At 49.2% G+C, this 26,205-nt stretch overlaps 7 protein-coding genes across 7 annotated transcripts; 3 read left to right on the top strand and 4 right to left on the bottom strand.

Moving 5' to 3' along the window:
* Window positions 1-1,350: 1,350 nt before the first annotated feature.
* ASPBRDRAFT_50885 (uncharacterized protein) lies at window positions 1,351-6,312 on the bottom strand (the record flags this gene model as incomplete). Its single annotated transcript, XM_067626624.1, has 13 exons — window positions 1,351-2,032; window positions 2,128-2,752; window positions 2,813-2,928; window positions 2,985-3,056; window positions 3,134-3,257; window positions 3,326-3,667; window positions 3,728-4,621; window positions 4,673-4,906; window positions 4,966-5,161; window positions 5,188-5,244; window positions 5,300-5,695; window positions 5,749-6,051; window positions 6,106-6,312. 13 exons carry the CDS (start codon window positions 6,310-6,312, stop codon window positions 1,351-1,353), a joined length of 4,248 nt encoding a protein of 1,415 aa, XP_067485341.1.
* A 1,346-nt stretch (window positions 6,313-7,658) lies between these two features.
* ASPBRDRAFT_25701 (uncharacterized protein) lies at window positions 7,659-8,168 on the top strand (the record flags this gene model as incomplete). Its single annotated transcript, XM_067622201.1, has 1 exon — window positions 7,659-8,168. The coding sequence occupies one exon, from the start codon at window positions 7,659-7,661 to the stop codon at window positions 8,166-8,168; it is 510 nt and encodes a 169-aa protein (XP_067485340.1).
* Window positions 8,169-9,139: 971 nt separating this feature from the next.
* Window positions 9,140-10,311, top strand: ASPBRDRAFT_167566 (DUF3425 domain-containing protein; the record flags this gene model as incomplete). Its single annotated transcript, XM_067619621.1, has 2 exons — window positions 9,140-9,284; window positions 9,347-10,311. The coding sequence occupies 2 exons, from the start codon at window positions 9,140-9,142 to the stop codon at window positions 10,210-10,212; spliced, it is 1,011 nt and encodes a 336-aa protein (XP_067485339.1). The 3' UTR covers window positions 10,213-10,311.
* Window positions 10,312-10,372: 61 nt separating this feature from the next.
* Window positions 10,373-15,700, bottom strand: ASPBRDRAFT_167562 (uncharacterized protein). The gene is made up of 8 exons (XM_067619620.1): window positions 15,315-15,700; window positions 14,460-15,241; window positions 12,675-14,401; window positions 12,303-12,613; window positions 12,064-12,227; window positions 11,942-11,991; window positions 11,425-11,821; window positions 10,373-11,368 (listed from the first exon to the last, which is right to left on the bottom strand). The coding sequence occupies exons 1-8, from the start codon at window positions 15,507-15,509 to the stop codon at window positions 10,618-10,620; spliced, it is 4,377 nt and encodes a 1,458-aa protein (XP_067485338.1). The 5' UTR covers window positions 15,510-15,700; the 3' UTR covers window positions 10,373-10,617.
* Window positions 15,701-16,313: 613 nt separating this feature from the next.
* ASPBRDRAFT_37301 (uncharacterized protein) lies at window positions 16,314-17,589 on the top strand. Its single transcript, XM_067623700.1, has one exon. The coding sequence runs from the start codon at window positions 16,703-16,705 to the stop codon at window positions 17,489-17,491; it is 789 nt and encodes a 262-aa protein (XP_067485337.1). The 5' UTR covers window positions 16,314-16,702; the 3' UTR covers window positions 17,492-17,589.
* Window positions 17,590-21,045: 3,456 nt separating this feature from the next.
* ASPBRDRAFT_110184 (ankyrin repeat domain-containing protein) lies at window positions 21,046-22,359 on the bottom strand (the record flags this gene model as incomplete). Its single annotated transcript, XM_067616588.1, has 2 exons — window positions 21,046-21,306; window positions 21,376-22,359. Coding segments are annotated over 2 exons (1,245 nt in total), but the record flags the coding sequence as incomplete, so codon positions are not given.
* A 3,010-nt stretch (window positions 22,360-25,369) lies between these two features.
* Window positions 25,370-26,049, bottom strand: ASPBRDRAFT_256565 (uncharacterized protein). The gene is made up of 4 exons (XM_067622197.1): window positions 25,998-26,049; window positions 25,881-25,937; window positions 25,749-25,814; window positions 25,370-25,694 (listed from the first exon to the last, which is right to left on the bottom strand). Exons 2-4 carry the CDS (start codon window positions 25,914-25,916, stop codon window positions 25,422-25,424), a joined length of 375 nt encoding a protein of 124 aa, XP_067485335.1. The 5' UTR covers window positions 25,917-25,937; window positions 25,998-26,049; the 3' UTR covers window positions 25,370-25,421.
* Window positions 26,050-26,205: the final 156 nt, after the last annotated feature.

Here is a 26,205-nt window from a genome sequence, read left to right as displayed (position 1 = left end):
AATCGACTGTTATTACCCCCCCACCTCGAGAGGGACCGAGTTTAGATAGCCGACCTGTTAATCCACCCTCCTTCGGGCCACCATTGGCGCAGGACCAAACCGAAAGCATGTAATTCTACCGGGAAATTACCTGGCTAATCCGGGTTACATCCGAATGAACGGTAGCGCGGGTTGCGAGATCATTGAAGGGCTTCTGGCGATGCCATCGCGTCTGCTGCTGACGCCATTCCGTAGCGGCATTTTTGCCCCAAGTAACTAACTAATAGGTGGCCATTTCTTTTTCTGGGGGTGCAGAGGTATCCCATTTCCTGGCACATCTATTATTATCTTAATTTCCTTCACCCCAGTAGATTCAGGCGTTCCACGAATGGCTCGATAGACACAGTTGATAAGGCTTAGGGCGTGATAGGTGCATTGAGATAGGCGGAGGGACGATAGCACATCCTCCCACGGGAGGTCGATGCTGGGCGTGATAAGAGAAGAAACAAGCGACCAGGGATCCGTTCAGGCGTCGGAACTCCTACGGAGCTCCTGCAGCACACCTCAGCTCGCCATCCATGCATTCAACAAAGTGGCACACCCCCCCGCGCTAGTGGCGACACCAGTGCAACCTCCGTCCCTGTTCTTTCGAGTTGCTGCGAAGGATTGGTGCAACCCTTTGTCCTATTCAAGCAAATCGACCACGGCACTCGAGCCAGGAATCATCGTGTCCCGGCCAATATGATCCTGGAAATACTATCGAAGGGGGTCAGGTGTGCTGTATCATACCACCGTCTACCCATTTGTCCATCAGGATAGAGTCTTGCGCCATTCAATCGTGCCCCTCTCTGGGAGAATATCCATCCAGTGAGAGGCGGTCCATTTAACATCCGACAGGGTTGCTTCCGACCAGGAGGTGGGTGTTCGAAGGGAAGACCTTAATTGCTGTTTTCCCACGTGGATGCTACGCTCTCCAGTCATGCTTTGGTTAACGATTTTCTCTCCCCACCCAGGCCGATTCACCCAGTGGCCGGTGGTGTCTGTCTCGGTGCTTCGGCTATTCCGAGGTTGAGATAGGGCAAACCAATCGTGTCTCCCACGCACAGAATAGGCATAAGATGCCAAGCCACATATCAACGGACGATCCTATCGATAGCCAATCCCTATGGCAGTCCATCTGCCGAGAATCTTCTCCCCATATCGCTCACAACTGTTATCGCCATTTATGCCTATGCTGCATTCCGCACTCTTGGCCGGACGGACTGATGCCCTAAGCACCCCAGACAGCCGCAACACGCTTGCCAAGGTTTGTTATCAGGACTCAACGGTAAATATCCCAATGAACGATCACATGTATCGAAAAAAATAAACCTAGACTCCCTCCCAAGCCCGATATAGCTGTCGGAATTCGCTATCCCGTCCCAGTAATGCCTGCGGCGCGTCGCATTCAATCATCTCCCCGTCCTTGAGCAACGCTACTCGATCGAACCCATCGATATAGGCGAAGCGATGAACAACAGCAATCACAGTCTGTTGGCGAAAATCCTGTTCGATAATTTCTTGCATGAGGGCTTCTGTTTCTCGGTCGACGCTACTAGTAGCTTCATCGAGGACGAGAATGGGCCGTGGGACCACAAGCGCCCGGGCAAGGGCAAGCAGTTGCTTTTCGCCCACTGACCATGTTGAAATACTGGTCATGCCCATATCTAGTCCTCCTTCGACATTGATTCGACTCCAGAGACCTACCTTTCTTAGCGCAGACGCGATGCGCTCATCCGTGGCCATTTGAAAAGGATCCAGATTGAATCGAACAGTGCCGGAGAGCAAGAACGGGTCTTGCGGGATAACGTTGATAGCAGAGTGGATAGATTGTTCCTCGAGCTCTGATATGTTGCAACCGCCGATCGATATTCTTCCGGACTGGATTTCGCTCATCCGAAGAAGCGACATCACTATGGATGTCTTCCCACTGCCTGATGCCCCGCAGATAGCTATCTTCTCGCCAGGATTGATAGTGAGTGAGATATGCTTTAGAACCGCAGGACTGGCTTGACTGTGTGTATAAGTATTAGCTTTGTGCGAAGGGAATGAGGCACCAGATTTTGGCTGCATGAAAGAGTGAAGTGGCTAGAGAGTTAGAAAACTCACCCATATCCTGCTGTAACATTTTCAAACTCGATTGTAAACTGAGAACAACCCAATGCGCGAGGGACTAGACTTCCGACCAGGTGATTGTTTGTCTCACGAGGAGTATCTTGAACAAATTGTTGGATTCGCGATACCGCCCCGATGCTTGTCTCCAGGCTAGTCCACGATCGGAGAGTGCTGGAAAGGGTGTTGTTGAAGGTGAGGACCAAGCTGAGAGCAACACCGACCGCTGCACCGTTATACTGGTCGGCCAAAGAGGTTGTCATCGCCACGATAATGACTGCCAAGGCCGCAACAATCAAACCCATTACAAGTGTCAGCCACTGTTGTATGCAATAGAGCATATAAAATGGTCTTTGTGAATTGTTGAGGAGCATGTGCATCTTCTCCTGGAACCACTGCTCCATCCCAAAAGCCCGGAGAGTGGTGATTCCGTAAGCTGTTTCGCTAAAATGGGTATAAAGGGGAGCCTTGGCTTCGAGATCCAGTAATCGTACCTGTCGCGAAGTGCGGAGGTAATATTTTTGCAGGATAACTAGGCTGACTAGAAGCACTGGAACTGCAACTGCTAGGTACTTGCTGACGATACAAAGGATGACCAACTTGACCACGCAGCTTGCGAATCCTGTGGTGACGAGCATTAGTTCGGTAAAGAAGCGAGAAAAGGGAAAAGGTACAGTATTACCAGTCAAGAACATAGATGCCACTAATGGAAGCGTCATGTCAATCAATTCCATATCCTGACTGAACCTATTCGTCAAGGTCCCTATCTCTGTGTCTTGGAAGAACCTGAACGGCGCACTGTCCCGGGTGGTCAGCCGAAGCATGTCTGACTCTAAAAGCATTCTCGGGCATACCTGAGCGTCGCAGAAAGGAGATCGGTATGAAGATTGAACGCAGTGTTGTTGATGATAGTGATTATGAGTAGCCTAGAGGGCCATACGGCCGGGTTAGTTATACAATAATCCGGGAGATCACTTGGAGATATTCAAAGTCCTTCACATACCACAATCCACCCGCAGTTCCTGCGAGCTGAACCACGAAAAGCACAGCGTATACTCCCAGGTACATACCCACATCTTTATTCGGGCTGCTTTCGTTGGCCTCAACCCACCACTGGACCCACAGAGCTAGAAAGAACCGGGGATATTAGATCGGGACATATCTAAACAGGGAATCATGCAGGATTTGAGCATACTTGTAAAGTCCCCACTGACTGCCTCCACAACAATGAAAGCCATACAGGTCGCAAACGGTATGAATCTAGCACTCCGATAATAGTATCTGTATACTGACCAGCTCCCTTCACGTCGTAGAGGGCTCGAAGAGTCCGGAGCTGAAGGATTGGTAGTAGTCTTGTTCAGCAAATCGGCCTCTTGAGCCGCAGAAGCCACTTGCTCAGAAGTATCGACAGTGCTCATTAGAGACCTGATCGCACTTACAGGCTTGTGGAGTTGCATCAATTCCTCGAACGACCCGTTCTGCACGATTCTGCCTGCTTCGAGAACAATGATCTCATCCGCGTATTGAAGCACATGTTCTACCGGATAATCAGAATACAAGAGCCTGGAACTTGAAAAGGGGTAAGTCTGAATCCTACCTGCATGGGTGGCTAGGAGGACTGTCATCCCAGTGTTGCGAAAATATCCGTCTGGACCGAATAGACGCGCCGCGATAGTGCTGATGTTATTCGAGTCAAGGCCACTGAAAACGTCATCCAGGACTACGAGTCGTTTTCTTGAGTAGATGGCACGGCACAGTGCAACTCGCTGCTTTTGACCGCCACTAAGCGAAAGACCATCGGTGCCTGCACGGTACAGATCACCACCAGGCATGTTCGACAGCTCTTCTTTGAGTCCACAAGACCATATGGCAAAGTCATACCACTTTGAATCGAATGGAGACCCGAGGATGATGTTCTGGCGAACTGTCTCGTTAGCAATCCATGGAACTTGGGAACAATACGCCACTTGACGATCTGCCACCCGCATATCGCCAGACTTGACCACTGTTTCTCCCAGTATACTAGAGAGTAAGGTGGACTTTCCGGAGCCCACTGGTCCAATCAGCATGGTAACGCCGGGCTTGACACACAAGGTTATGTCATGAAGCTTGCATTCGCCGGACTGAGACCAAGCAATATTAGCTCGCTCGAAGCAGATTGGGACGATCTCGGATTCTGATTTCGGTTGGAAGGATTGCAACTCCACTGCAATATTGTCGCTTGTCACTGATGGCGTGGGTGACACTGTACGCGTGGAAAGCATCCCAGTTTCATTTTCACAGTATTCCTCAATGCGCAGGTAACAGGCCATCGCTTGCCGCACCGAAGGAATAGCCTGAATGAAATTGAGGAGTGGGTTGGTCACCAGCGATATCAGCGAAAGCGACGTAAAAGCCTGACTGGAAAGCAGTGTCCTATCGTCCTTTACGACCGCGATTATCGTGTAGATGGCGAAGGTAGCAAAAGGAGCAAAATCGGCCGGTACATTAGCTGTGAAAGGTCAGTACATCAACATGATCAATAGCAGGATTCCTTCCGTACATATGACGATCTCCCATATGAGCAATTTTCTAAAGCGCTCAGATGTCTTCAGCTCGATCTTTCGCAGCTCAGATATAGTTCGGAACAGGATCCGAGAAAGACCAAGCATTTTGATGGACTTGATGTCGCGTAGCATACTAGATGTCGCCGTCACTCTAGTTTGGACGCGTTCAACCCATTGCTTTTGCGCCTGACCGGATCTATTAGAGATGGGCCCTATTGCTAACACCGAGCCTATACAAGGTCAGTCAGGTCGGTCACCGATTGGTTCGCATGAAGGGAGTTGTAGCTACCAATTGCAATAATCGCAGGAACTACACAGGCGATCAGGAGCTGTCGCTCTAGTAACCAGATCGCAATGGCCACTTCGAGGACCGATGCCCACGTCTCGTGGATGGTTTTCTGACTCTGTACAATTCTCTCTACATCGGTGCCCATGAGAGTAATCGCTGCGGAATCGCTGATGTCTCTGGCTTTCAGATGATAAGTCTGAATGTAAACTGTAGCAATCAAACCAGAGCGAACTTGGTGTTGAAGCGATTGGTTTGGCGCCAGTACACTGCGGTGGAGATCTTAAGGGTATGTTAGTCTCCGGTGCGTTAGTGATTATCATCTTAGATCACCTACAGCCCAACCTAAGCAGACGAGAACATATGCCCCAACAATAGCTTGACCACTGTTCTTGCTATCTGGAGTCCTCCCGTTTTGTATGTAGTCAATCGTGGTGGTAATGAGGAATGGCTGACAGAAGTTGAAGGCCGCGAGACAGAGACGCGGTACAATTGCCGACAGAAATGTTTTCCGGTAGGCATAGAAGGTAGAACGGAGTAAGCGATGTTTGCCAGTCGATGCTTCCCAACCCTTCTGTAGTTGTATCTGGGTCAGTTGTACCTGTTGATCGGCATCCATTTCAGGAATGTCATCAATCCCCAGCACCGTTGAGTATCCGTTTTGAAGAACTGGGAGCACCCAAAGGAAGAAGCTTTGACCCCAGAATCCCAAAATCCCTTCCCTCGTTGTTTTCTGATACGTTGGCCGTAGGAGGCGGAGTTATGTGTGGACTCTGCAATTAGTACTGCGATATTGAAAATGAAAATGGTAGTCCATAATACCCGACAAGCCACACTGGCTGTAGGAATCTTCCATAACGAGCGAAGCTGAGGGAGTGAGAGGAGTACTTCAGCTGAGTAGTACACGACTAGGAGATCAGATGGCTTTATCGACCGCTGGTCCTCGAGTAATGAGAGGACAATTGCCGCGCCTGTCGCAGTAACATTCAAAATTCCCGAGGCAAGTCCTACGCGGGTGTGAAGATCTGGGTCTTCGACGCGCAAAGCTGTGTATAGGACATGTAGAACTAGCAGCACCGCTAAGAGAGTCTAACAGCAGCTAAGGTTCAGTCGATGATTGATATTGGTATTACTATAACATACCGTTTTAACCAAGGCCAGTTTGAAAGAATCCAGCTTGACCTGAGAAGCGCGGAGAATATGCAGCCTCTGGGGAACCAGAACCAGAAAGAGTGCAGCTGGAAGCAATCCAAAGAAGCCATCCTCAAAGAGCAGAGTAAAATCGAATGAGCGGCACTCGGCATAGACGCGGGGCCCAAATACATTGTCACTCCCTGGAGCACACGCCATGTTGAGTGCCGGTTGCAATGATAGGAAAGAGGAAGAGAAAGAGGTGATGGGGTGGACGGAGTGAAGAACTACACGCCATGATGTTTCAAGAGCACTAGCACATAGCGCGATCACAAGCAACTGGAGTGATCCAATAAATATTGGAATGCTTATCTATGCAATCTATTTATCATCGTAGGCATAACCTGACCCCTGGCCATTTAGTCACTGGTACTCGCCACTACCAGGCTGTCTCCGACCAGCGCTATTTTGGTGCGCACTTGGGCATCCGGACCGGGCTACGACTCTTCCGGTATAGACTAGTACGAGATGGCATGAATCCCTGTCAATCACGTAGTGTCCATTATCCAGGAGGTCAGAGTCGTTATACTCCACAAATCAGGGAGAAAGGGTGGGAGGCGCTAAGACCACAAGCATTGCCAAGCTTGAGCCACCCATCCTTACCGAGGGCACTGTTAGAGAGGCAACTCTGAGCGGGTATCGCAGTCGTCCAGGTCTCGGACTCGTGCACACAAGACAATGGTTATTATCATGTGTGAAGGGGTTCCTTTGCACCGGTAGAGTCTCTCATTACCTCACATGTTATTTCTAGGGCGAAAGCTATTGGAAACTATTCCTCAGCAGTATCAAAGCATCCAAGCATGCTCTGTTTAACTAATACTTGGCGAATGGGTGGATTTTAGGCATTCATACTGACATAACAAGTTACTCCGCTCTTACGAGCTTCAAGACCCGCTCGTGGTAGATACTGTTAGTCAAGTGGTATACCTGAATATAGAAAAGGAATGTCCTTATCTGTCGACGCACTAACCGCTAGACCAAAAACGATATATCGCGTCTAGTCAGTTGGGCGACGGAAAGATATGTGGCCCAACATTATCTTCGTTGCTAAATTAGGAAGTTTCAGGTAGAGACTAACGTAGCACTGGCTAAGGAAAGCTCGATACTTTTATCTTTGGTCAAACCAGACATCATCGCAATCAAAGTAGCCAGAAAATTGAGAATCTACAGTCAGCTTGTCCGCCTTGTCCTTCTCTCGCAAAAGGATTCGAACTATAGGTACACTTTTAGGTACTATAGGCAAAGACACAGAGTCTCAGAAAGGGGATAAGGGCTTGCCATTAAGTGCACATGCGAACAGACGATACGAACTAAGCCAACGGTTTGAGGACCTCCTCGACCAGATAAGAGCTCTGCCCGGACATGAGGGCTTTCTTCTACCGCCCAGTCGCGATGAAATTCTTTCCGCTGCCTCCGATTGTCCAATAGTCGTAATAAATGTCGAAGATTGTTGCGACTCATCTATCATCGAATCCAATGGCGTTAGGTTGTTACCTCTACCTAGCATGTCCAAGGAGATCGTCCACGAAAAGTGCGAGCAGTTGATGATTGCTCGTCAATCACGGTCACCGCATCAGATGTTCCGCACCCTTTCGAATTTGCTCGAATGGTCATGGAAGGTCGTTGCATGTCTCATATTGAACACGTTGGATTTTACACAGACCCCAACTGATGAGAAATGGCCTCATATCAGATGGATTCTCACAGGAGCTCTTAGCCAGATGCCTATTCATGCCGCAGGCTACCAGTTCAAAGGCACCAGCGACACAGTACTAGACAGAGTCATCTCGTCGTACGATACATCTATCAAGGAGTTGATCTACGCCCGTCGGCGTGGCAAGAAGTCTTCAGGAGATCTAGTCTCCAAACACGCACTACTTGTCTCTATGCCTCACACACCATGCCAGGGCTCCCTCGCTTATGCCGATAAAGAGGTGCAAGTGCTGAGAGACATCTGTAGCGAAATGCAACTCATACCTGTCGAACCAGCAAAAAGGACCGAAATCATATCCTAGACCTCTTACGAACCAGTGATGTATTCCATTTTTCAGGACACGGACTAGTCAATCATCCCTGAAACCCATCCGAAAACGCTCTTCTCCTCCAAGATTGGCAGGACAACCCCCTGACGGTGAAAGATCTCCATAACTTGCGAATGCAGAACAAAGCCCCCTGTCTGAGCTATCTTTCCGCCTGCTCAACGGGTCTCAATCTAGTTGATGACCTGGCTGACGAGTCCATTCACCTCGCTAGCGCTTGTCAACTGGCTGGGTTCCGACACATCGTAGGAACCATGTGGGAGGTTTCTGATGCGCGGTGTGTGGATGTCGCAAAGGTCTTTTATGAAACTACGGGATGAGGGTGTTATGGATGGGTCTGTACCACTGGCCCTTCATCGGGCTGTCAGGTCTATTTGGGAGAATGAAGCTAAAGTTATGGGTGAGATGCGCTCAAGGTCGGCACTCGGCGAGAGGAACGCAGAGCTTTTGGATGATGAAAATTGGCAAGCGATGCAGTCACCAAAAGCGTCTGTCACTTCAGATAGAGGGTATGGATTCTCAATGATACCCGTAGATTGAAGCTTCGTGAGACATGATCTGCATGTAATGACTTGACATCTGCCTCTGAGCAATCGGACTTGGATAAATGCTGGGAGTGTAGATGTTGGTCAGGTCTTCCATCAAGATCCATCCCATCTACCAATTTTTCTATTCATTCGGCAGCACCGAGTGGGTCTATGATCGAATGGTTCTAACTTGCTAGCGGTCAGCATTTAGCGCCACTGGGTCTCCAAAGGTCCCACTGGGCCCGGAGTTGAGAGAAACTCAATGTGCTTAAGTCCGATTGAAACCTCAACCTTTTGGCCACCGGCTGGAGACTTGAACATCTAGGATTCTGTTAGCGGTCAGCAATCTGCGTGCACCATTCTTTCTGCAGTCACCTGCTATCTATTCTCGACGGCTAAGCCATCGTTCGATCGTCCAACATGAAGACCCGCGATGCTCCTCCGCAGCCAGCAACTCCACATGTCATCTATGTCGCTGAGAGATCGCCCGCCGATGATTGGCACGGTATAACGGATGCGAAGGAACGTAGGAAGCGCCAGAACCGCTTGAATCAGAGAGTCCGTCGTATGTCATTGTGCACTTGGTCATATGGTTGATTCAGAGAACAATTACTGATGTCTGACCAGGTTATAAGGCAAGACTCGAGCAAGCTGGTTCCATCGCTTCGAACGGACAATTTCATCCGGTTAGGAAGCCCACTCAGTCGCATTTGTCTATAGAGTCAACAGGCCAGCTCCAGAGCACCCAGTCCTTCTCAGGACAAACCGTAGGATCCGAGTTTCCCACAGTCACCCGCTTATCTGAACTCCATAACGGCAGCAAAGACAGCAATGAAACAACAAGAAATTCCACGACATCTCCACAAGCCAAAGTCGATACATTATGCACCAAGATGCCGCACAGTGATAAGGTGAACATTCTCCGTCAACGAATAGCCGAGTTCCACTCCAGCTACCAGTTGAACTGTCCACAAGCAGACCATCTTCTCTCTCTCACCAGGATGAATGTCCACCGCGCATTCGTCACTAATATGGCTACTCTCGGCATCACATGGGAATGGATGAAAGACGACTCCATATCCCCATTCTCACTTACCAGGCCTGGACATGACCTTCCTGTTCTACCCGAGAGTCTACGGCCCACAGAGCTCCAGCGCAGTAGTCCTCACCACACCTGGATAGATTTGTTTCCATGTCCTATCATGAGAAATAATCTGATCCGGGTCGGTAATGACTGGGACGATGAGGAATTGTGTACGGATATTATGGGATTCTGGGATGGCACTTCCACGGGGCCCTTTGGGTTGATTATCTGGGGAGAGCCGGCTGACCCTAGAAGTTGGGAGATTACAGAAGGGTTCGTGAAGAAATGGGGCTGGTTGATACATGGTTGTGTGGAATTGATGTGGTCGACGAATCATTGGCGAGCGAAGCGAGGAGAAAGGCCGTTGTTCTCTATGACGAAGGTATACCGCCAGCTGGGTCAGACATGATCATGAAACCAGCTCGGGGGATAGGAATAACAATGTGTGATGCAGTAGAGAACTCCAGCTTATAGCTTCTCATCAATGGCGTATTGTCTTCACATTTAGACGCAGGATTTAGAGAATTGTTCTCTTACTTGTCTAACGGCGTTATGTAGATGCATCCTCTATAATAACTGAAGTTCGACAAATCCAGAATAGCCATTGTGAATTAACCATCTTGCCTTCACTACATTTGGGGTAGGTAGCCTAGATTTATAGCGACTCGTTGAAGTCCTAAGATGACAAATTTGGCCGCAAACGATCATTAGGATCCGTCTTTGTGCGGCTTTGAGAACTAGATAAAGTCAAAATCGCCAGCATCCTTTGGCTTAAGTCTACAGCCATCGCGCCGTAGCTTCATGCAGCTATCACTCACTTAGCACTCGTCCTCACCAGATCTCCGAATCTGGAGCCCGGCTGCACGGCCAATTCCGCAGGTTTCCCAATCTCCACAATCTCCCCTGTGTCCATCACAACTACTTGATCAAAATCCATGATCATATCCAGCCGATGGCTCACCGCAATGACGGTATAGTGCCTGAATTCCGTCCGGATGATATCCTGCATCACTCGCTCTGTCTCATGATCCACACTTGAGCTGACCTCATCCAGCAGCAGTATTCCATGGTTGGAGCCCTTCTGTGCCCGAATACGACGTCTCAGAAGTGCACGGCCAAGCGAGAGGAGTTGCCGCTGGCCGCCACTAAATGTGCCCGCGCTCATGCCAGCATTTAGACCACCACGCTCCTGGACAAACTTCCACAGCCCCACGGTCGTAAGGATTGCTTGACATTCTTCCGGCGTGGAAACCGAGGAGGGGTCTAGGTTGGCTTGCACGGTGGAACCGTCCGGCAGGAATACAGCTTCCTGGGGCACTGCGATGATCCGCTGGCGCAGAGTAGGGCGGTTGATTCGATGGAGCGGAATACCATCGATGGTTGCGTTCGCAGCCGTTTCTGGAAGAGGATCGAGCAATTTGAGCAGAAGAGCAATGAGGCTGGACTTGCCGCTGCCAGTCCGTCCACAAATGGCAACTTTAGAACCAGGTTTGATGGACAGTTGAATGTTGCGAAGAGCGAGGGTGGACGTGACTTCGAACCCATTTTCAGTAACGGGATTACTCCTAGCGAGCATTAGCTTCGTGTGGGTTATCATTGTGTAGGGGGATGTCTCCTTTACCCGTAGCTTGCCGATACGCCTTTCAGCTCGACTGAGCCACTCTGGGGCCACTGTTCAGGAGGGATTATGTCCTCGCTGTCCGCATCCTCTGGCTGCACGGTGTTTTTAAAGGCCTTGAGTCTCGCGATCGCTCCAATAGACGTTTCTAACTTAGTGTAGAAGATGACAATGGCAGAAATATTGTCGCCAAAGCTCATCAGGGACACTAAAGAAGCACCAGCGAAGGCGGAGTTGGAATGAAGCCGAACGGCCAATATCGTCAGCACCACTGCTATCACCATGACCACAAGATTCAGGACCAGATTCAACCATTCCTGAATCATAAGAAGTAAATAGGCAGGCCGCTGACTGCTATTAACCAAATGAGCATTCTTCTCAACTTCGTTTGGAAGGAAACCTATAAAGTCGCTAGATTAGTAGGAGCACTATAGTACCATTCTAAGGGTTGGTATAGAAATGCTTGGGGTTGTAATGAAGTTGGTCATAGTGTCGGATATGCATCCCATCTGTTACTTACCGAAGGCTCTAATAGTCGTAATACCCTTGAGAGTGTCAAGGAAATGTGTGCTATAACTCCATATCAGTACAATGGGGAACTCTCACGGCTGACAATTAATAACACTGAATAGATGAACTCACTATAAGGGACTTTTAGCCTCAAGGTCCAGCAGCCTCAGTTGCCTGGATGTCCGAAGATAGAACTTCTGAACCACATAGAGCAGCACACCAAGGAAAGGATAACTGATGGCCAAGTACAAAGACGAAGTAAGCATGACAGCCGCTTGCCCGATTGCTTCAAAAACCTGCGAGTTAAGTGTCAGGAAAACTGGGCACTCGCTTCAGGATACTTAGAGTGTTCGGTCAAAAGGTATACATACACAAACAATGGTGTTGAGTGTTGCCTCGGGCAGCTCTGTGTCTATCAAATTCAAATCCTGCGAAAACAGATTTGTCACGATGCCGGTATCCGTGTTGGTGAAAAATCGAAGCGGCGCCTGGATCAATGTCTGCAAGGCTTCTTGGTGGAGACTGGCCCCAGCTCGTTTTACTGCAACCACAAGGAGGGAAAGGCCCACGACAAGTAGGGATATCAAGCTACAAATCTGGAACGTAGCATATATGCCAGCGTAGTATGCAGAGGAATGTTCCGGTCGTTTAGAGCCAATATCATCGGTCCAGTAGGTAAGCCCTGCAGGGCGAAGAACGAGTCAGAAAACCGACCTCTGTGGCAGAACGTGAGTTCCACTTACAAATTGTTGCAAAGTTTAAGAAGAATCCCCACAGAACAGCGAAGATCACACTGCATATCGTCAGAGACCAGCCCATTCTCTTGAAGTAATGCCTGTATACGGCTTTATCGCCAGTTTGGCGCGATCCCTGCGTATTGGATGCTAATGACGACGTGATAGATGTCGTTCTCTGCAACATGTCGTCCTTAGAGCTCTGTATCTTCCTCTGTGATGGCGCTTTCTCGTGCGTGACATCGCTTTTGCGAGTTTCCGTTAGTCCCAAACGCTGAACATATCCTTGCCTAGTTGCCAGCTTGGCATAACTCCCTTGCTCAACGACAGTGCCATCGTTAAGCGCTATTATATGATCCGCCGCGGGGAGATGTCTGATGCTGTGGGTACACAATAGGACTGTCGAGCGTCGTCGCCGGAGCAGCCCATCCCGTCCAAAGACTTTGCTGAATACTTCCTCCTCTGTGTCTGCGTCCAAGCCACTGAAGATATCATCCAGCACCAATAGCTCAGAGTGCAGATACAAAGCTCGTGCAAGAGACACCCGTTGCTTCTGGCCTCCGGATAGGGCGATCCCGTCGGAGCCAATATTAGTTTCATCACCCTGGGGAAGTGTGGTAATATCATGTTTTAGAGCTGTTGCTTCGATGACTTCTTCATATCTTTCTTGATGAAAAGGAGAAAAGCCGACAATATTCTCCTTTATGGTTCCATTCGAGAGGAATGCAGTTTGATCACAGAATCCAACATGAGCAGCCATGCTGCTTATGACCACATTGCCATCACTGAAAGGGACTTCCCCAAGCAGTGCTTTACAGAGTGTAGATTTACCTGAGCCAACAGGTCCGACGACAATAGTGAGCGAGGATTCGAGCAGTTGAATACTCACATCTCGCAAAATAAACTTGTTCGCCTCCCAACCAAACCAACCATTGTGAATTGTCACATGGTGGGGACTATCTAGACCCTTATGAGATGGGCTTTCAGCCTTGTCTTTAACGAGCCTGGTCTCTTTAGTGAAGACCTGCCGGAAATCATGATGAGATTCACACTCCAAGAAGGCCTGTATGCGGCCCAAGCAGGCTACTGCTGAGACAAGACCCGGAATGGATTGGAAAACTTGTGATAATGGGCTAGTCAAGAGAGTGAGAAAAGACAGGCTCGTGAACACCCTTGTCGTATCCAGGGTCCGTGTCGTGAAAGCAAAAGTCAGCGGCGGACTTATCAATTGTGGGATATAGGCAAGGATGGCCGCAGTAATGGCAAGCTGGCGAAACCGGGCACCCGCTGCTAGTTCTTCGACGCGAAGCATCTGCACGAAGTCACCAATGGCCGCAGACAGGCCAGATATCTTTAGATTCTTCATGCAGGCAATGACTGTAGCAGTGAGGCCCACACGTTTCTGAACCCCTGTCATCCAGGCTCGTTGCGAGTCTCCAGTAAAGTTGGTCAATATAGCCAAACCGGAGAAGCAAACTATCACAACACCCATGGGTGCGACAAACACAACACCAAGTCTTGTATACAACATCCATCCAGCAAGAGCAGCTTGGATAATGCTGGCCCAAATCTCGTGCAAGGATCTTAGGCCCATCTTGATCCGCTCCATGTCTGTGCTCATCAGTGTAAGAACAGCATTGTCATCACCAGCTCCGATGCACGCTGTTGTTGCTTTTTTGTAGATTTCTGTGACAAGCATTGACATCGCCATTGTACGCATCCGGTGATGAAAATACCTGTACCGACGTTAGAATGGTCTATTCTAGCGACATAATGCTTTTCAGATTACTGTACCAGGTAAAGGCCCAGGAGATGGCCATTCCCGAATAAATTAACATACTAGCACCAATAAATCCGTACCCAGTGTTCGCATCGAGTTGGGGCTGGGACAGATAGTTCGACAGCCTTTCAAGGAAAAGCGGTTGACTGAAGGTAAAAGCGAGATACGCCAGGCGTGGAATCACCGGCAGAAGAAGAGGAGCTCTCAATGTCCGTACCAGCACCTTTACAAGACCAAACTTGTCGCCCTTGAGCTTGGAGTAGTCCATGTTTCTGGAAAACTCCTCATTGAGGGACGTCGCATCAAAGGAGCTATCCAGCGGATAAAGATCCTCAATTGCCAGAATCTTCCTGTAACCCCTTAAGAACATTTGATTGAGCCAGAAAAAGACTCCGAGTGAGAAAACACCGCTTGTTTCTTCTGGACTGTGCTTCTTTTCATCCCAATTCACCCATCTGGACTTTCCTTGCGCTTCTAGGAGTAAGATACACACCTTGAGGGCTAAAGCTGCACTGAATATACTGCTATAGCTAAGCTCGGTCCTATCGTCTGATGACAGGAACAGCGTCCTTGCCTGAGTCGCATCCAGAAGGGAAGTCAGGAACAAATAGCTGTTCAGTAGTGTCGACGGCCTTGGACTTCTGCTATGATCCAGAACGCTTAGTACGATCATGAACAGGGCTGATACCAGCTTCAGGATTGACGACGCGATGAACATGCTGGTCACCTGGAAGGAACCAACCGCAACCAGGACGAGGAGGGCAAGCTCAAGGCCCACGTATGTTGTGATAGCGCCCTGTGACAAATTGAATTCAACGAGTAAATAACGGGTGTTGATATTAGCTTGTAGGTTACTGGAGGGAGCATACCAATTTGATGAGCTGGAATAAGGGAGCTTCCACGACCCTGGGCTTCCTTAGTTGAGATAGGGTCCGCCATAATGATGTGACAATAAACAATGCAGACGGTAAGATGGAGAAAAAAAGCTGCTCGAACTGTATGTTGAAGTCGAAGCTATTTCGATTCAGCTGGAGCAGATTTCCCTCGCCGGTGGTAAACGGCATCGTGAGCAGACACAAGGCCCAGTGCAGTGTACCAGCCTTGCACTTTCAGGGTGCTAGCAATATAATCTGGCTCAGAGAAAGCGGATCGTTCAGCTCAGGATACAAGCTGTGGGTGATGCCGTAGGACTTCTGGAAGCGTCCAGATCAAGGTCTTGGTTTGTTGCGAGACGGTCCGTAATATGATATTAGGCAGTAAGATAATGGCATGCGGCTCCTTGATTGTGTCAACTGTCAAGGGACTAACGTGGCGGGACGTGGAGCTCGAGCGCATCCTTCCACGCGCTAGTCAAGCACCTTCCATGATAGGCTAAACATGTGAAGCCATCCGGAACTTCAGGATTTTGCCGTGCTTACCAGACGCCCTGCTCAGTCTAACTTCCCATGCACTTACTAACACATCGATCGATACTCTATATTGCTTTGTCTGGTGGTTTCGCATCCAGCTAACGGCACAACATATTGTGGCATTCTGGCGACATTTCCGCAATGCATTCAGGTAAAGTTGATGTAATGATATGATCGGATCCTGATGGATGATAAGCAATCTAGGCTATAGCCTATCAACTTGCACGGGTGGAGGCTTTGACCGAATGGACCAATTCCAGAGAGGAGAGTTAATCAGGTAGCATCCACCTAAAGTTAGTCTTACAAAGCAAATTGGAATGTCCAAGTGCCTACAGGCGGCGAACAGCGATTTAATTGGTCTGCATACCTTAAGTGCACCCGATAAGCTGAGACTGCGCCGTAGTGTCTTCCCTGCCCAACCTCTGCAATCATCGTCGGTCCAGAATACAGTCACACACAATCGATCGGATATAGCATCTTCCTACTGCAGTAGCCACAGGATACTTCTCTTTTCATCTGCTTGGTGTCAAGTTTGGCGTCGCCTGTTCATTGTCCAGATACCATGCTCTGCTCAGGAACAAAGCCCCCAAGCCCGCTCCAACAATGCAGTACCACTTTGTCGATAAGGGAAATTCCTAGACAATAACCAGAAATCTTCATCATAGGACATGCAACAAAGAAACTAGGAAGACATATATACATGCAGTTGACAAGGACAGTTGACCTCATCTTCATCCTCTGACCTACCTCCTTTTCTCCAACCACGGATACCTATCCCTCGAACCACCGAGACAACTCGTACCTTTAGAGGTTCCAAGATAAAAACAGCAACGAAAGAAGCGCCCACCATGATTGACGTGAAAGACATTTGGGCCTACTTCTCCGACCCCCCCGAAGACCAACAGCAGTATGTCAACAGGACTCTCTATAGACTCCTAGAGGGGCCCGCCAGCAATGGTGTATACTTGAAGGGCTGTGCCTTTTATTCTGCACTACGTGATCTGGTCGAAGCCAACACGGAACGTCTGCCTGAATTTGTACAGGAGAAACTTGCGTGCGATGATACAGAGACCGTCGCACATCTTATGTATCTGGTCCTCTCAGGATGGCGTGACCACTACTTCAAGGTCCTGGTGCCCCACCATTTCTCTAAAGCTCGCGACTGGAGGGACTATGGTGAGACTTCGATTGACTACACAACGAGTTACGATGAAAGCGAAATCCTCTATGAAGCGGATATTAGAGTCTACCGGGCAACTTCCTTCGAGATGACCAACATTACGATGGTGTCTGATTACAAGCAGAAAGATGCTAAGCGAGTCTATCTCAAAGGGCAGCGTGCTGTACGGATTTGTGACTTGGATTTTGATAAGTTCCGTTCCGTCAACATGCGGGCGGAAAACATGGGGGAAATCTTCTGGATCCCTTCTGGACCTGGCAGCATTCGAGAAGGTCAGCCTATGCCACTTAAAAGATCCGATGTCCTGGAAGAGATTTCATGCCGTCGGGCCTGCAGAGTAATTGACAGTGCTACGTGGCAGCGGGCATTGAAGCACATGCAGCTGTCCCCATGGCCCGATAGCAAGAGAGTATCGGGTCGAGGCATACGTGCCGAAATTGAATTTTACATTCGATGAGCTCGGACATGGTTTTGGGAGGAGGCTGGCTACTGGATTGGAGGCATAGGATGTGGCACTATGACTAGGAAGAAATCAATATAAATTGACAAAGCACGATGTTTAATTTTAATACGCACACATTAGGAGGTAGAGCAGCACTCGGTATACTCTTTATAGATCTGTTCAATCCTAGGGAAGCAGGAAGCTTCTCAGCAGTGTTAATTATCTCATACCTTTTCTATCTCCAGAACGCTCAGAATTTTGCTGATACGAGCTTCAACATCGCAGAAGCAATGAATATATTTATTACAGGAAAGCGGACAACCATTACTAGTACGAGGCAGCGATTGTAATAGCACCTGATCATAGTTATAACCTAAGGAAGAAGTGAGTCTGATGTATTGGTTATAAGTTGCCACAGGAGTATGTTATCTTTAGAAAATTAGAGAATAGGATTTGCATAACTATAAGTTCTTGTATCTGAACTAGCGTCCTTCACAGTGACATCAGGTGACTGAGACAGATGGTATGCCCAAGAAGAATAGCTAGGCTAAAATTAATTAAATCTAAGAAATTTAAGTTTGCTCGATGATAGTGAACGGTATTCCGGGTACATGTAAAATGCCTGGTCTAGATCATCCCTCGCAGAGAGAATGTCTGTATGGGGAGTGAAGACAGTAATCTTTATTATGGCTATTGTCAGAGCCCGTGAACGTCATACTGCTGCGTTAATTGTGAAAAACCAAGGCGATTATACGGAAGTGTCTCGCAAAGTTTACATACCACAAAGCTAGATAATGAAAAGCCCAGCGTACACTCCCAGCTGTACATTCACGTCTTTGTTAGGCCTGCTTTCGTTGGCCTCGACGCACCACTGGATTCATAGAGCTAAGAAAGGCCACGAGTGCTAGCCCGAGAGAGATAATAATGTATAGTAAAAGCAGGACCATATAAACTTGGACGTTACTCACAAACCTACCACTGACTCCCTATGTACCAAATACAAGCTATGCAGACCGCAAATGCTATAAACACAGCACTCTGATAACCGTGTATGGATACAGATCAAGAGCTAGCTCGTCGCAGGGAACTTGTCATGCGCGGCATGTGTTGAACTGGAAGCTTCATCGAAACTAGCTCACTACACTCTCGACTTAGATAAGTCGCTTCCTCGGGGTTCTCGACACTGCTCGCTATGAACCTGGTTGCTGTCTCAAGCTTACGGAGCAGCATCACCATCACATTCTCCAATCAGTCCTTTTTGACATTCTTATATCCGTCAGGAACCACAGTATCATCCGCATATTGATTGATGGATTTACTCATCATGCACGAGAGATAGGATACAGCCAGGATATCCCTGCCGAGACGCCTACGGTCTTTAGGACCGTCTGGTTGCAAGATTTGCTAAATACAGGATCACTGTGATTTATACGGTAATATTTCGTATGGAGCAGTTGACTGTAATATTGTATCTGAAGCTATTCCCAAACGCGATCAACCAATCAGAGCCTTTGAAGCCAGCTACGATAGGATGCCTCGTGGGACCGACCCACATTGCATTTTTCGTCCTATCCTCATAGTATTGGAGTGAATACTCTATAAAACAATCGGAATTTGAACCTGCATCATTGGGAAGGCCATTGGATTCTACACATATCACTGGCGAGAAGTCACTATGTTAGCAGACCTGTCTGGGCCGAATGGGCGCGTCATGCTGCTGAATTGTTGTGTAGTAATACTGCCGATGCGCTCCGCCTTCGGTAGAGGACAATATCACCGTCTTCCTCACAGAGGTTATTTGTCTGAGCCCAGTCCTGGCACACCCATAGCCATGCCGTGCAGCGCCTTTTCTCCGTATCAAAACAATATCATGCTGGCTCGCGGGACCGAACTTGGGACCCTCTCGGATGATACAATCGAAACTGTACTGCTGTATCTGGAATTGTGGCAGAAGGGTTGGGTCGGTTCGGGGCGGCGCTGGACGATGGATGGTGGATGGTGGACAATGGATGATGGATAATAGATAATGGATAATCGATGATGGATAATAGACGATGGATAATGGATGATAGATGATAGATAAGGAATCTGGGACTAGTCTTCACATTATTGTTCCGTGCGGAGGTAACACGTCATCATTGTCCGATCAGAAGGGATGGCATGGAACTCGATTTAGTGGCAGAGTACCAACAGTTTTGATGATGGTGATAGGACGTGTAGCAGAGGACGCTGCGGAATAAGATGGAGCACTGCCTGTTTGAAAGGTTACCGATGGTACTATCATCATTCTCCCAAATCCGATCGCCCCGAGCATCCCTAGTATCAGCTGTTCATATCACCCGTGAGTCTACGAGGCATCTACGAGGCGTTAGCTACGGACATTCTGATTGGTCAATAGGTACTGGGAATAGCTTCATTTCCTAAATTACGGTATTTGGCCGATACAACCGATTACGTGATAAATTACATGGGTCTTGTATATAAGCCGATCTCGCAACCTGTTGGCCTCACCTGACGCAGGCGCGTCAGGCGGAGTGCCCCAAGGGCACCATATCTGAGTAAGGCTTGAATTTATCCATCCATCCATCCATCTATCTATCTATCACCCGCAAGCTTCTTCTCCAACTGCATACATACCCCAGTGCTATGCGAAGTACTACAGAACAACGGGCTTAATCTGTATTTTCGGTATGAAGAATACTTTCATCAGGCTGCGTCTACTTCAATAAACCAACACAGCCAAGTTACACAGGCGGTTATCGGCTCTCATCCAGGATGCCGGGATGGGTGGGCGATCAAAACTGGCATTTCTGCTAGAGAGCTAACATTGTCTTTCGTGTTTCTGTCATTTGGCGCCTCTTTTCTATCACCGAGGAGGTTCCAGATATACATCGCTAGGCACTAATGTTTCGCCGGCACGTTAGTGGCTACTACTGCCAGCTCTAATTGAATCGAGGACTAAATGAATGATGTTATCACCTACCTGTTATGGCAAATTCCAGGACTACTGTCTTGCAAAGTGGCAAGTTCCTACAAGCTAACGTGGATATAGTTGACACCTGAAACACGGCAGAGAGATCAATTTATTGGGGTGATTGCACAATCTGATTCAACATTCAAAAGGCGTGACATCCAGGCGAAACAAAAGAGGAAATGGTTTCCAATCTGGGCTTATATGGGAAAAGATCCAATGTAACCATTGTCAGGCCACGGAGGTGCGTTCAGATGTCCATTAAGTGGCATAACCAAGTATCCAGGGGACAGGGCCCGCCGCGATGTTAAGAGAAGGAATATCATCACTGATATCCACTCTTACTAGCTTATTCGTCCATGTCCGAAAAGTCAAGCGGCGATAAGGATAGCCTTTCGGACTCAGTCGGAGAGCCAGCAGCCATCTCTGGTCGTGGATGCAAGACTGGGCTGTTAGCTGTGACATACTCTTTGGGGGGCTGCCACTCCTCCACCCCAGAATCGTATTCCTTCCACATCTGCCAAAATCTATGATGTGCGGGATGTAAGAACTCCCGGGAGGCTTGACACTTGAAGCAGAGCCTGAAGTCATAACAATCCTCACACTTCATTTCCAACCCGACAATTGGTAGAAAGCATATATCGCAAGAATCGCCGTCATGCCTCTTGCCAGGTAGCCGCTGTGTCACTTTCAGACGCTCCCCGGCTTCCACCGGGATCAGAATAGCCTTGACCATCTCATCAGCGCCTTGATAGATTGCGATGTCTAGCGCCGTCCACTCTTGGTTCCTTACTTTCGCTTTGGCGGTGCGATCGTAGCCTTCATCCAGCAGGTACTGAATCACCGGCCGCATATCCGTCTTGCCTTGGCGCATGGGTGAGACGCATCTTGCTGCCCAATGCAGCGGTGTCCGTCCATCATTGTCGACCAGCTGTTGATAGGAGTCCTTGTGCTCGGAATGCCGCTTGTGGCTCTCCACAACCTGTCGGACCAGATCCAGATCGCCACTCATCACAGCATAGTGCAATGCCGTGCGATGAGTTGAGTCTGGGGCCACCAGGGCATCATCGCTCGGGTATAATATTTGGTAGTGCTCGAGCCCCCGATAACACACGAGGTGTACGGGGCTTCGACCAATCGAGTCCTTGCAGTCAACCTCGGCTCCTGCAGCTAACAGGTATTCAATGACTTCTGGTGCGCCACTCAAACACGCTCTATGCAAGGTGGAGTGAAGATTGCCACCCTTGGAGTTGACGCGGGCTCCCTTCTGAACCAAATAGTCGAGGATCTTGACGGTCTTCTCTGAGTGGTCGCCGTCGATTATACGGCAGCAAGTGGCTTGCAACGGGGTGCCGTAAGACCCTGGGCACACCCGATCGACTTTTGCACCGGCATCGACCAGAGTTTGGACCATGTTTAGGCTACTACACCGACATGCGAGGTGTAGGAGTGTTTCGTCGCCCACGGGAATGTTCAGGTTTACTTTCACCACTGACGCGAGATACTTGGCGATGGGTTGATTGTTGGCCTGCACGGCGGCCCAGATCACGCTTGCTCCGTTCGCGTTGGCGAGTTCCGGATCGGCGCCGCGACGGACCAGACGCTCGACGATGTCCACTGGCGTTGCCTGATTGATATAGTGCAAAATGCTATATCCATTCGCATCTTTCCAGCCCAGCTCGGGCTGGTACTCCAGCATTACCTGAATGCTGGCTTCGCTGTTCCAATTGACAGCCCACGCGAGCGGCGACCATCGTCCCGCTATCAAACGATTGACATCTACCCCGGCCTCCAAGAGCAGGGCAACAATCCCGGCGCCGTAGTAACATATTGCTGCTGCTAGTGGACTGGATCCCTCACTTCCATAGTAAAGGTCGGGGAGGGGATCATGATCCAGGAGAGCTCTAACAACCCCAAAACGGATATGCTTGCTTGCGAGATACAGAGGCGAAGAACCATTCTCGGAGGTCGCGTTAACGTCGGCCCCCCGGGCCAGAAGAAGTTCAATGACTTTCAGGTGTCCTTTGCGCGCGGCAGAATGGAGAGGAACCTCTCCAAGTTTGTTGCGAAAACTGACATCTGCTTTGTATTCCAGCAGGCAGCTGACGATCTCGAACCGCCCCTGTGATGCCGAGACGTACAGTGGAGTGTCCCCAGTGTCTGGATTCGGATCATCGACGACCGCGCTGAACCCTAACAGGAGCTTTACCATCTCACGATCGGGCATGGTCGTTGCGTGGTGGAGGGGTGAGGTGGTCCAAGGTTTACCGTCGAGTGGAGGGTTTGGGCTGGCCCCGGCCTCAAGCAAGAGCTTCACCATTACAAGCTGTTGTTGAGTAAGAGCATAATGGAGTGCTATCGTGGCCACATTAGATTCTGGGAACGATTCGAAGGCGCACAGGATGTTCTGCGTGCACTCCCTGTGACCTTTGCGGACAGCAAGAACTAGTGGATGATTCTCATCAACCGTGTAGGAATCCTCCAATCCCTTTGCGCTAACGAGACAGTGTACTGCAGCGTGGTTCCCAGCTTGGCAGGCAATTTGTAAAGACGTCATGTTTGCCTTGTTTCTCGCCCTGATACAATCAGATGTTTGAAGTAGACATTCGGCCACGCCGACCGAGTCATACAGAGCTGCAATGTGCAAAGCGGTACACTCGTCACCGTCCACGACATTGGGGTCGATACCAGCGTCACATAACTGCCGAGCGACACCAACCGAATTGAACTTCGCTGCGAGGTGAAGTGGAAGCACTCCCGTTGTAAGAGAAGCATCTTGATCCAGCCTGTTCGACGTAATCAGCTTTCGCGCGATATCTTCACGGTTCAAGAGACAGGCCCCGCGCAGCAACACAGCAACAGTTCGCTGGTTGAGGAATCGAGCAGGCTGATAACTCAGGAGTTCCTCCAGGATATGTGGGTCGGGATTGTATAGGGCCGCTTCGATTGCCGCGTCCAAGGTGTGCGCCATTGGAGTATTCAGTGCTCTAAGAAGGGTCTGAAGTGTCTGGACGCTGCCATTCCTTGCTGCCTCAATTACCGCATTATTCAGGTCGCTGGGATCTGGTTGTCCTTGCTCGGTGAAAAGAAACTCCAGAGCGTCCTCAAGCCCCGTACTCACGGCGACTGTCAACGGGAATATTTTGTGTCGCTCTTCTGCAATGTTTTTACCAAGCATAACCTTATATGCATCCCACCAATACTCGTGTAAAGAGGATCGGAAGATCTCGATTATCTCTCGAGAGAGGCCTTGGTGGCTGAAACGGTTGTGAGCAAGTTTGCAGTGTTCCGGCCAATGTACTGCGGTGTAGGAGAGCAAGGTGCATTCGACATTGCGCCATCGAGAAGTGCTGCACACGTTCGCCGCATCTTGTAGTTTCTCTCTCACAGGTTCCAGGCCCAAGTATTCCAGACTCATGCGTGCAATTATTTCGTGCCGTAGCACATCCGTACGGTAGTGGAACCATGCCGCGGACGCAACAACCTCTTCTGGACTCGCGATGAAACGTACCTCCCCGTCTTCAATGACCAAAAGACCGCCAAGATAACGCTTAACTAGTGCTAATAATATATGGTTCACTCCAAAATCATCCTCTGGTCGGGCGCCAGTATCAGAACTCAGACCTGATGCAAGATTGGACACAGTCTCCAGTTCAGCGACGCCAAGGGGGCGGAAGGATGATAATAGCCATGCGAGAACTTTACTTGCCCAGGAGTGAACACTCTCTGGAACGCGAGCCAAAATGGTTGCGAGGAAAAGACTCATTTTGCCCGCCTTGTTCCATTGCAAATCCGTTTCTATTGTCGTACAAGGTGTCTCTGTGTGGCGAAGCCAGTTCAATATGGCGCACTGTAGAGGTTCATCCTGTTCAGCGCGCTCTAATGCTCCCCAGATCGTGCTCTCCACAGGGTACAGATCAGGCCGCTCCTGTAGCAATCCTGCCAAGTCTCTCCTATATCCACGTTTTACCATGCCGGGGATCATCTCGCGTCCGGGCACTGGGTGACCATATTCTTTACCGCGTGTAAATGCTCCCTGACTTGTGCTCTCTGCAGGGTATGATTGAGGCCGCTCCTGTAGCAATCCTGCCACGTCTCTCCTATATCTGCGCGGTACCTTGTCCGACTTCTCCAGTATGGGCATTGACGAGAGATCTCCAAGATCGATGACTTGCACAGGACAGTCATCCACGACCTTGGAGATTTCGCGACTGAATGGCAAGGTACGGACGATGATAAACCTTCCAGGGAGATTAGAACAGTTCGCAAGGGACAAAAGTTGCGTGAGAAGTGATGCCCCCTCCTTGTGCTGGTCAAATCCTCCAAGAATGTACGTGGCCCGGTCAAGGATGCGATGACTTCGTAGTTTTGTCCAAGCGTTCCGGAGGATAGCCTCGCTAGACATTTCTGTTGCGGTGAACGTCGTGAGGAACTTGCTTGTCGCAACCTCATCTTTGTGCACCACGACCTGCTCCAGCACGCTGGAAAAGAAGGAACGGACATTGTTATATCGACAGTCATTGGACCTGAATCGGAAATACAAGATGACATCTTGTGGATCTCTATTTCGGTGGAGGTGTTTGAAGATATACTCGGTTTGCTCCGGCACAGCCTCACTGTGGGCGACGTATACAGTGGCTCCATCTAAGCCCAGCCGGTTTCCCACAAAATCGCGAGCCCGTCCCATCAGAAAAGACTCAAGGCCAGGCTCTCTGAGCGGGAGGGGGCGGACTGGGGCGATAACCGGAATCGAGGACAGATGCACACAAGTATCTAGAGCTTTCCAAGTGAGAAGGTCATTTAGCATTCCATCGTCACGCTCAACAAAGAATCTTTCACTCACCATTGATAGTCAGATTTAACTCCAAATCTGTGTATGGCAGATCCAGGTGAGAATGCTTGCTGCCTTTGCAGTGCTCAAACGGGATGTCAAATAGGACATTGGCCTCTTCAAAAACCTTGAAAGTCTCCGCGTCAACCAGAGAGTACGTGGCACTTTTTGGAGCTCAAATAACTCACACGATCTGCGATACTGGCCGCTTTTGAGAACACATTGACTACTCTGAGATGCGACAATGCACCAGTCTGGTAGAAGGCTTCATTGATATCCACGGTTAGGTCGGTAAGGGTCCGTGCAAATCGGAGTAGGCCTGGACTGTAATAAGTTGTATCCAACTGAAGCAGCCTAACAAATTGGTCTTCCATGTCCATTTTGCCGGCACATAGATGTGGACAGCCGTAGAAAACCTGAGAAGAATTAGACATTTAGTGTATATAGAGATGAGTCTTCTAAGGACATACAATTAAGTGTAGCTGGTCGAGGATGCAGCCATAATCATTCGGACTAGCATACGCTAGCGCTATAGCCTGAATTTGAGCATTACCAGGTCAGCCTTTCGATGTGTCGGTGGGATGCGTATTTCCTATTCTTACCTGTTTGACGATGACACCCCCGAAGTCCCGGGCCATGAATATAATTCGTAGACGTTGCTAGGTGATATGGGCTATGAGAGAAGACCGAGAGGAGAGAGCACGAATAAAGGTACCTACCGCGTTTATTTCACGACATGAGCGCAAAGTATCTCTAAGCAACCGTCCTGCCGCCCCATACCGAGGATGACAAATTTCGTACCTTGTAGTGCGAGTGATATTGAATGGGTAGATAAGATCATCGAAAGTGTGAGACTGAAAGCGATATTTCGATAGCAATTCGAGGGGTTTTTGAAAGGATCTATGTGTGTCATGTACTCCAGGCACT

Source organism: Aspergillus brasiliensis, assembly GCF_001889945.1.
Source record: "Aspergillus brasiliensis CBS 101740 unplaced genomic scaffold ASPBRscaffold_1, whole genome shotgun sequence".
NCBI lineage: Eukaryota > Fungi > Ascomycota > Eurotiomycetes > Eurotiales > Aspergillaceae > Aspergillus > Aspergillus brasiliensis.
This window is presented reverse-complemented; position numbering and strand designations above follow the sequence as displayed.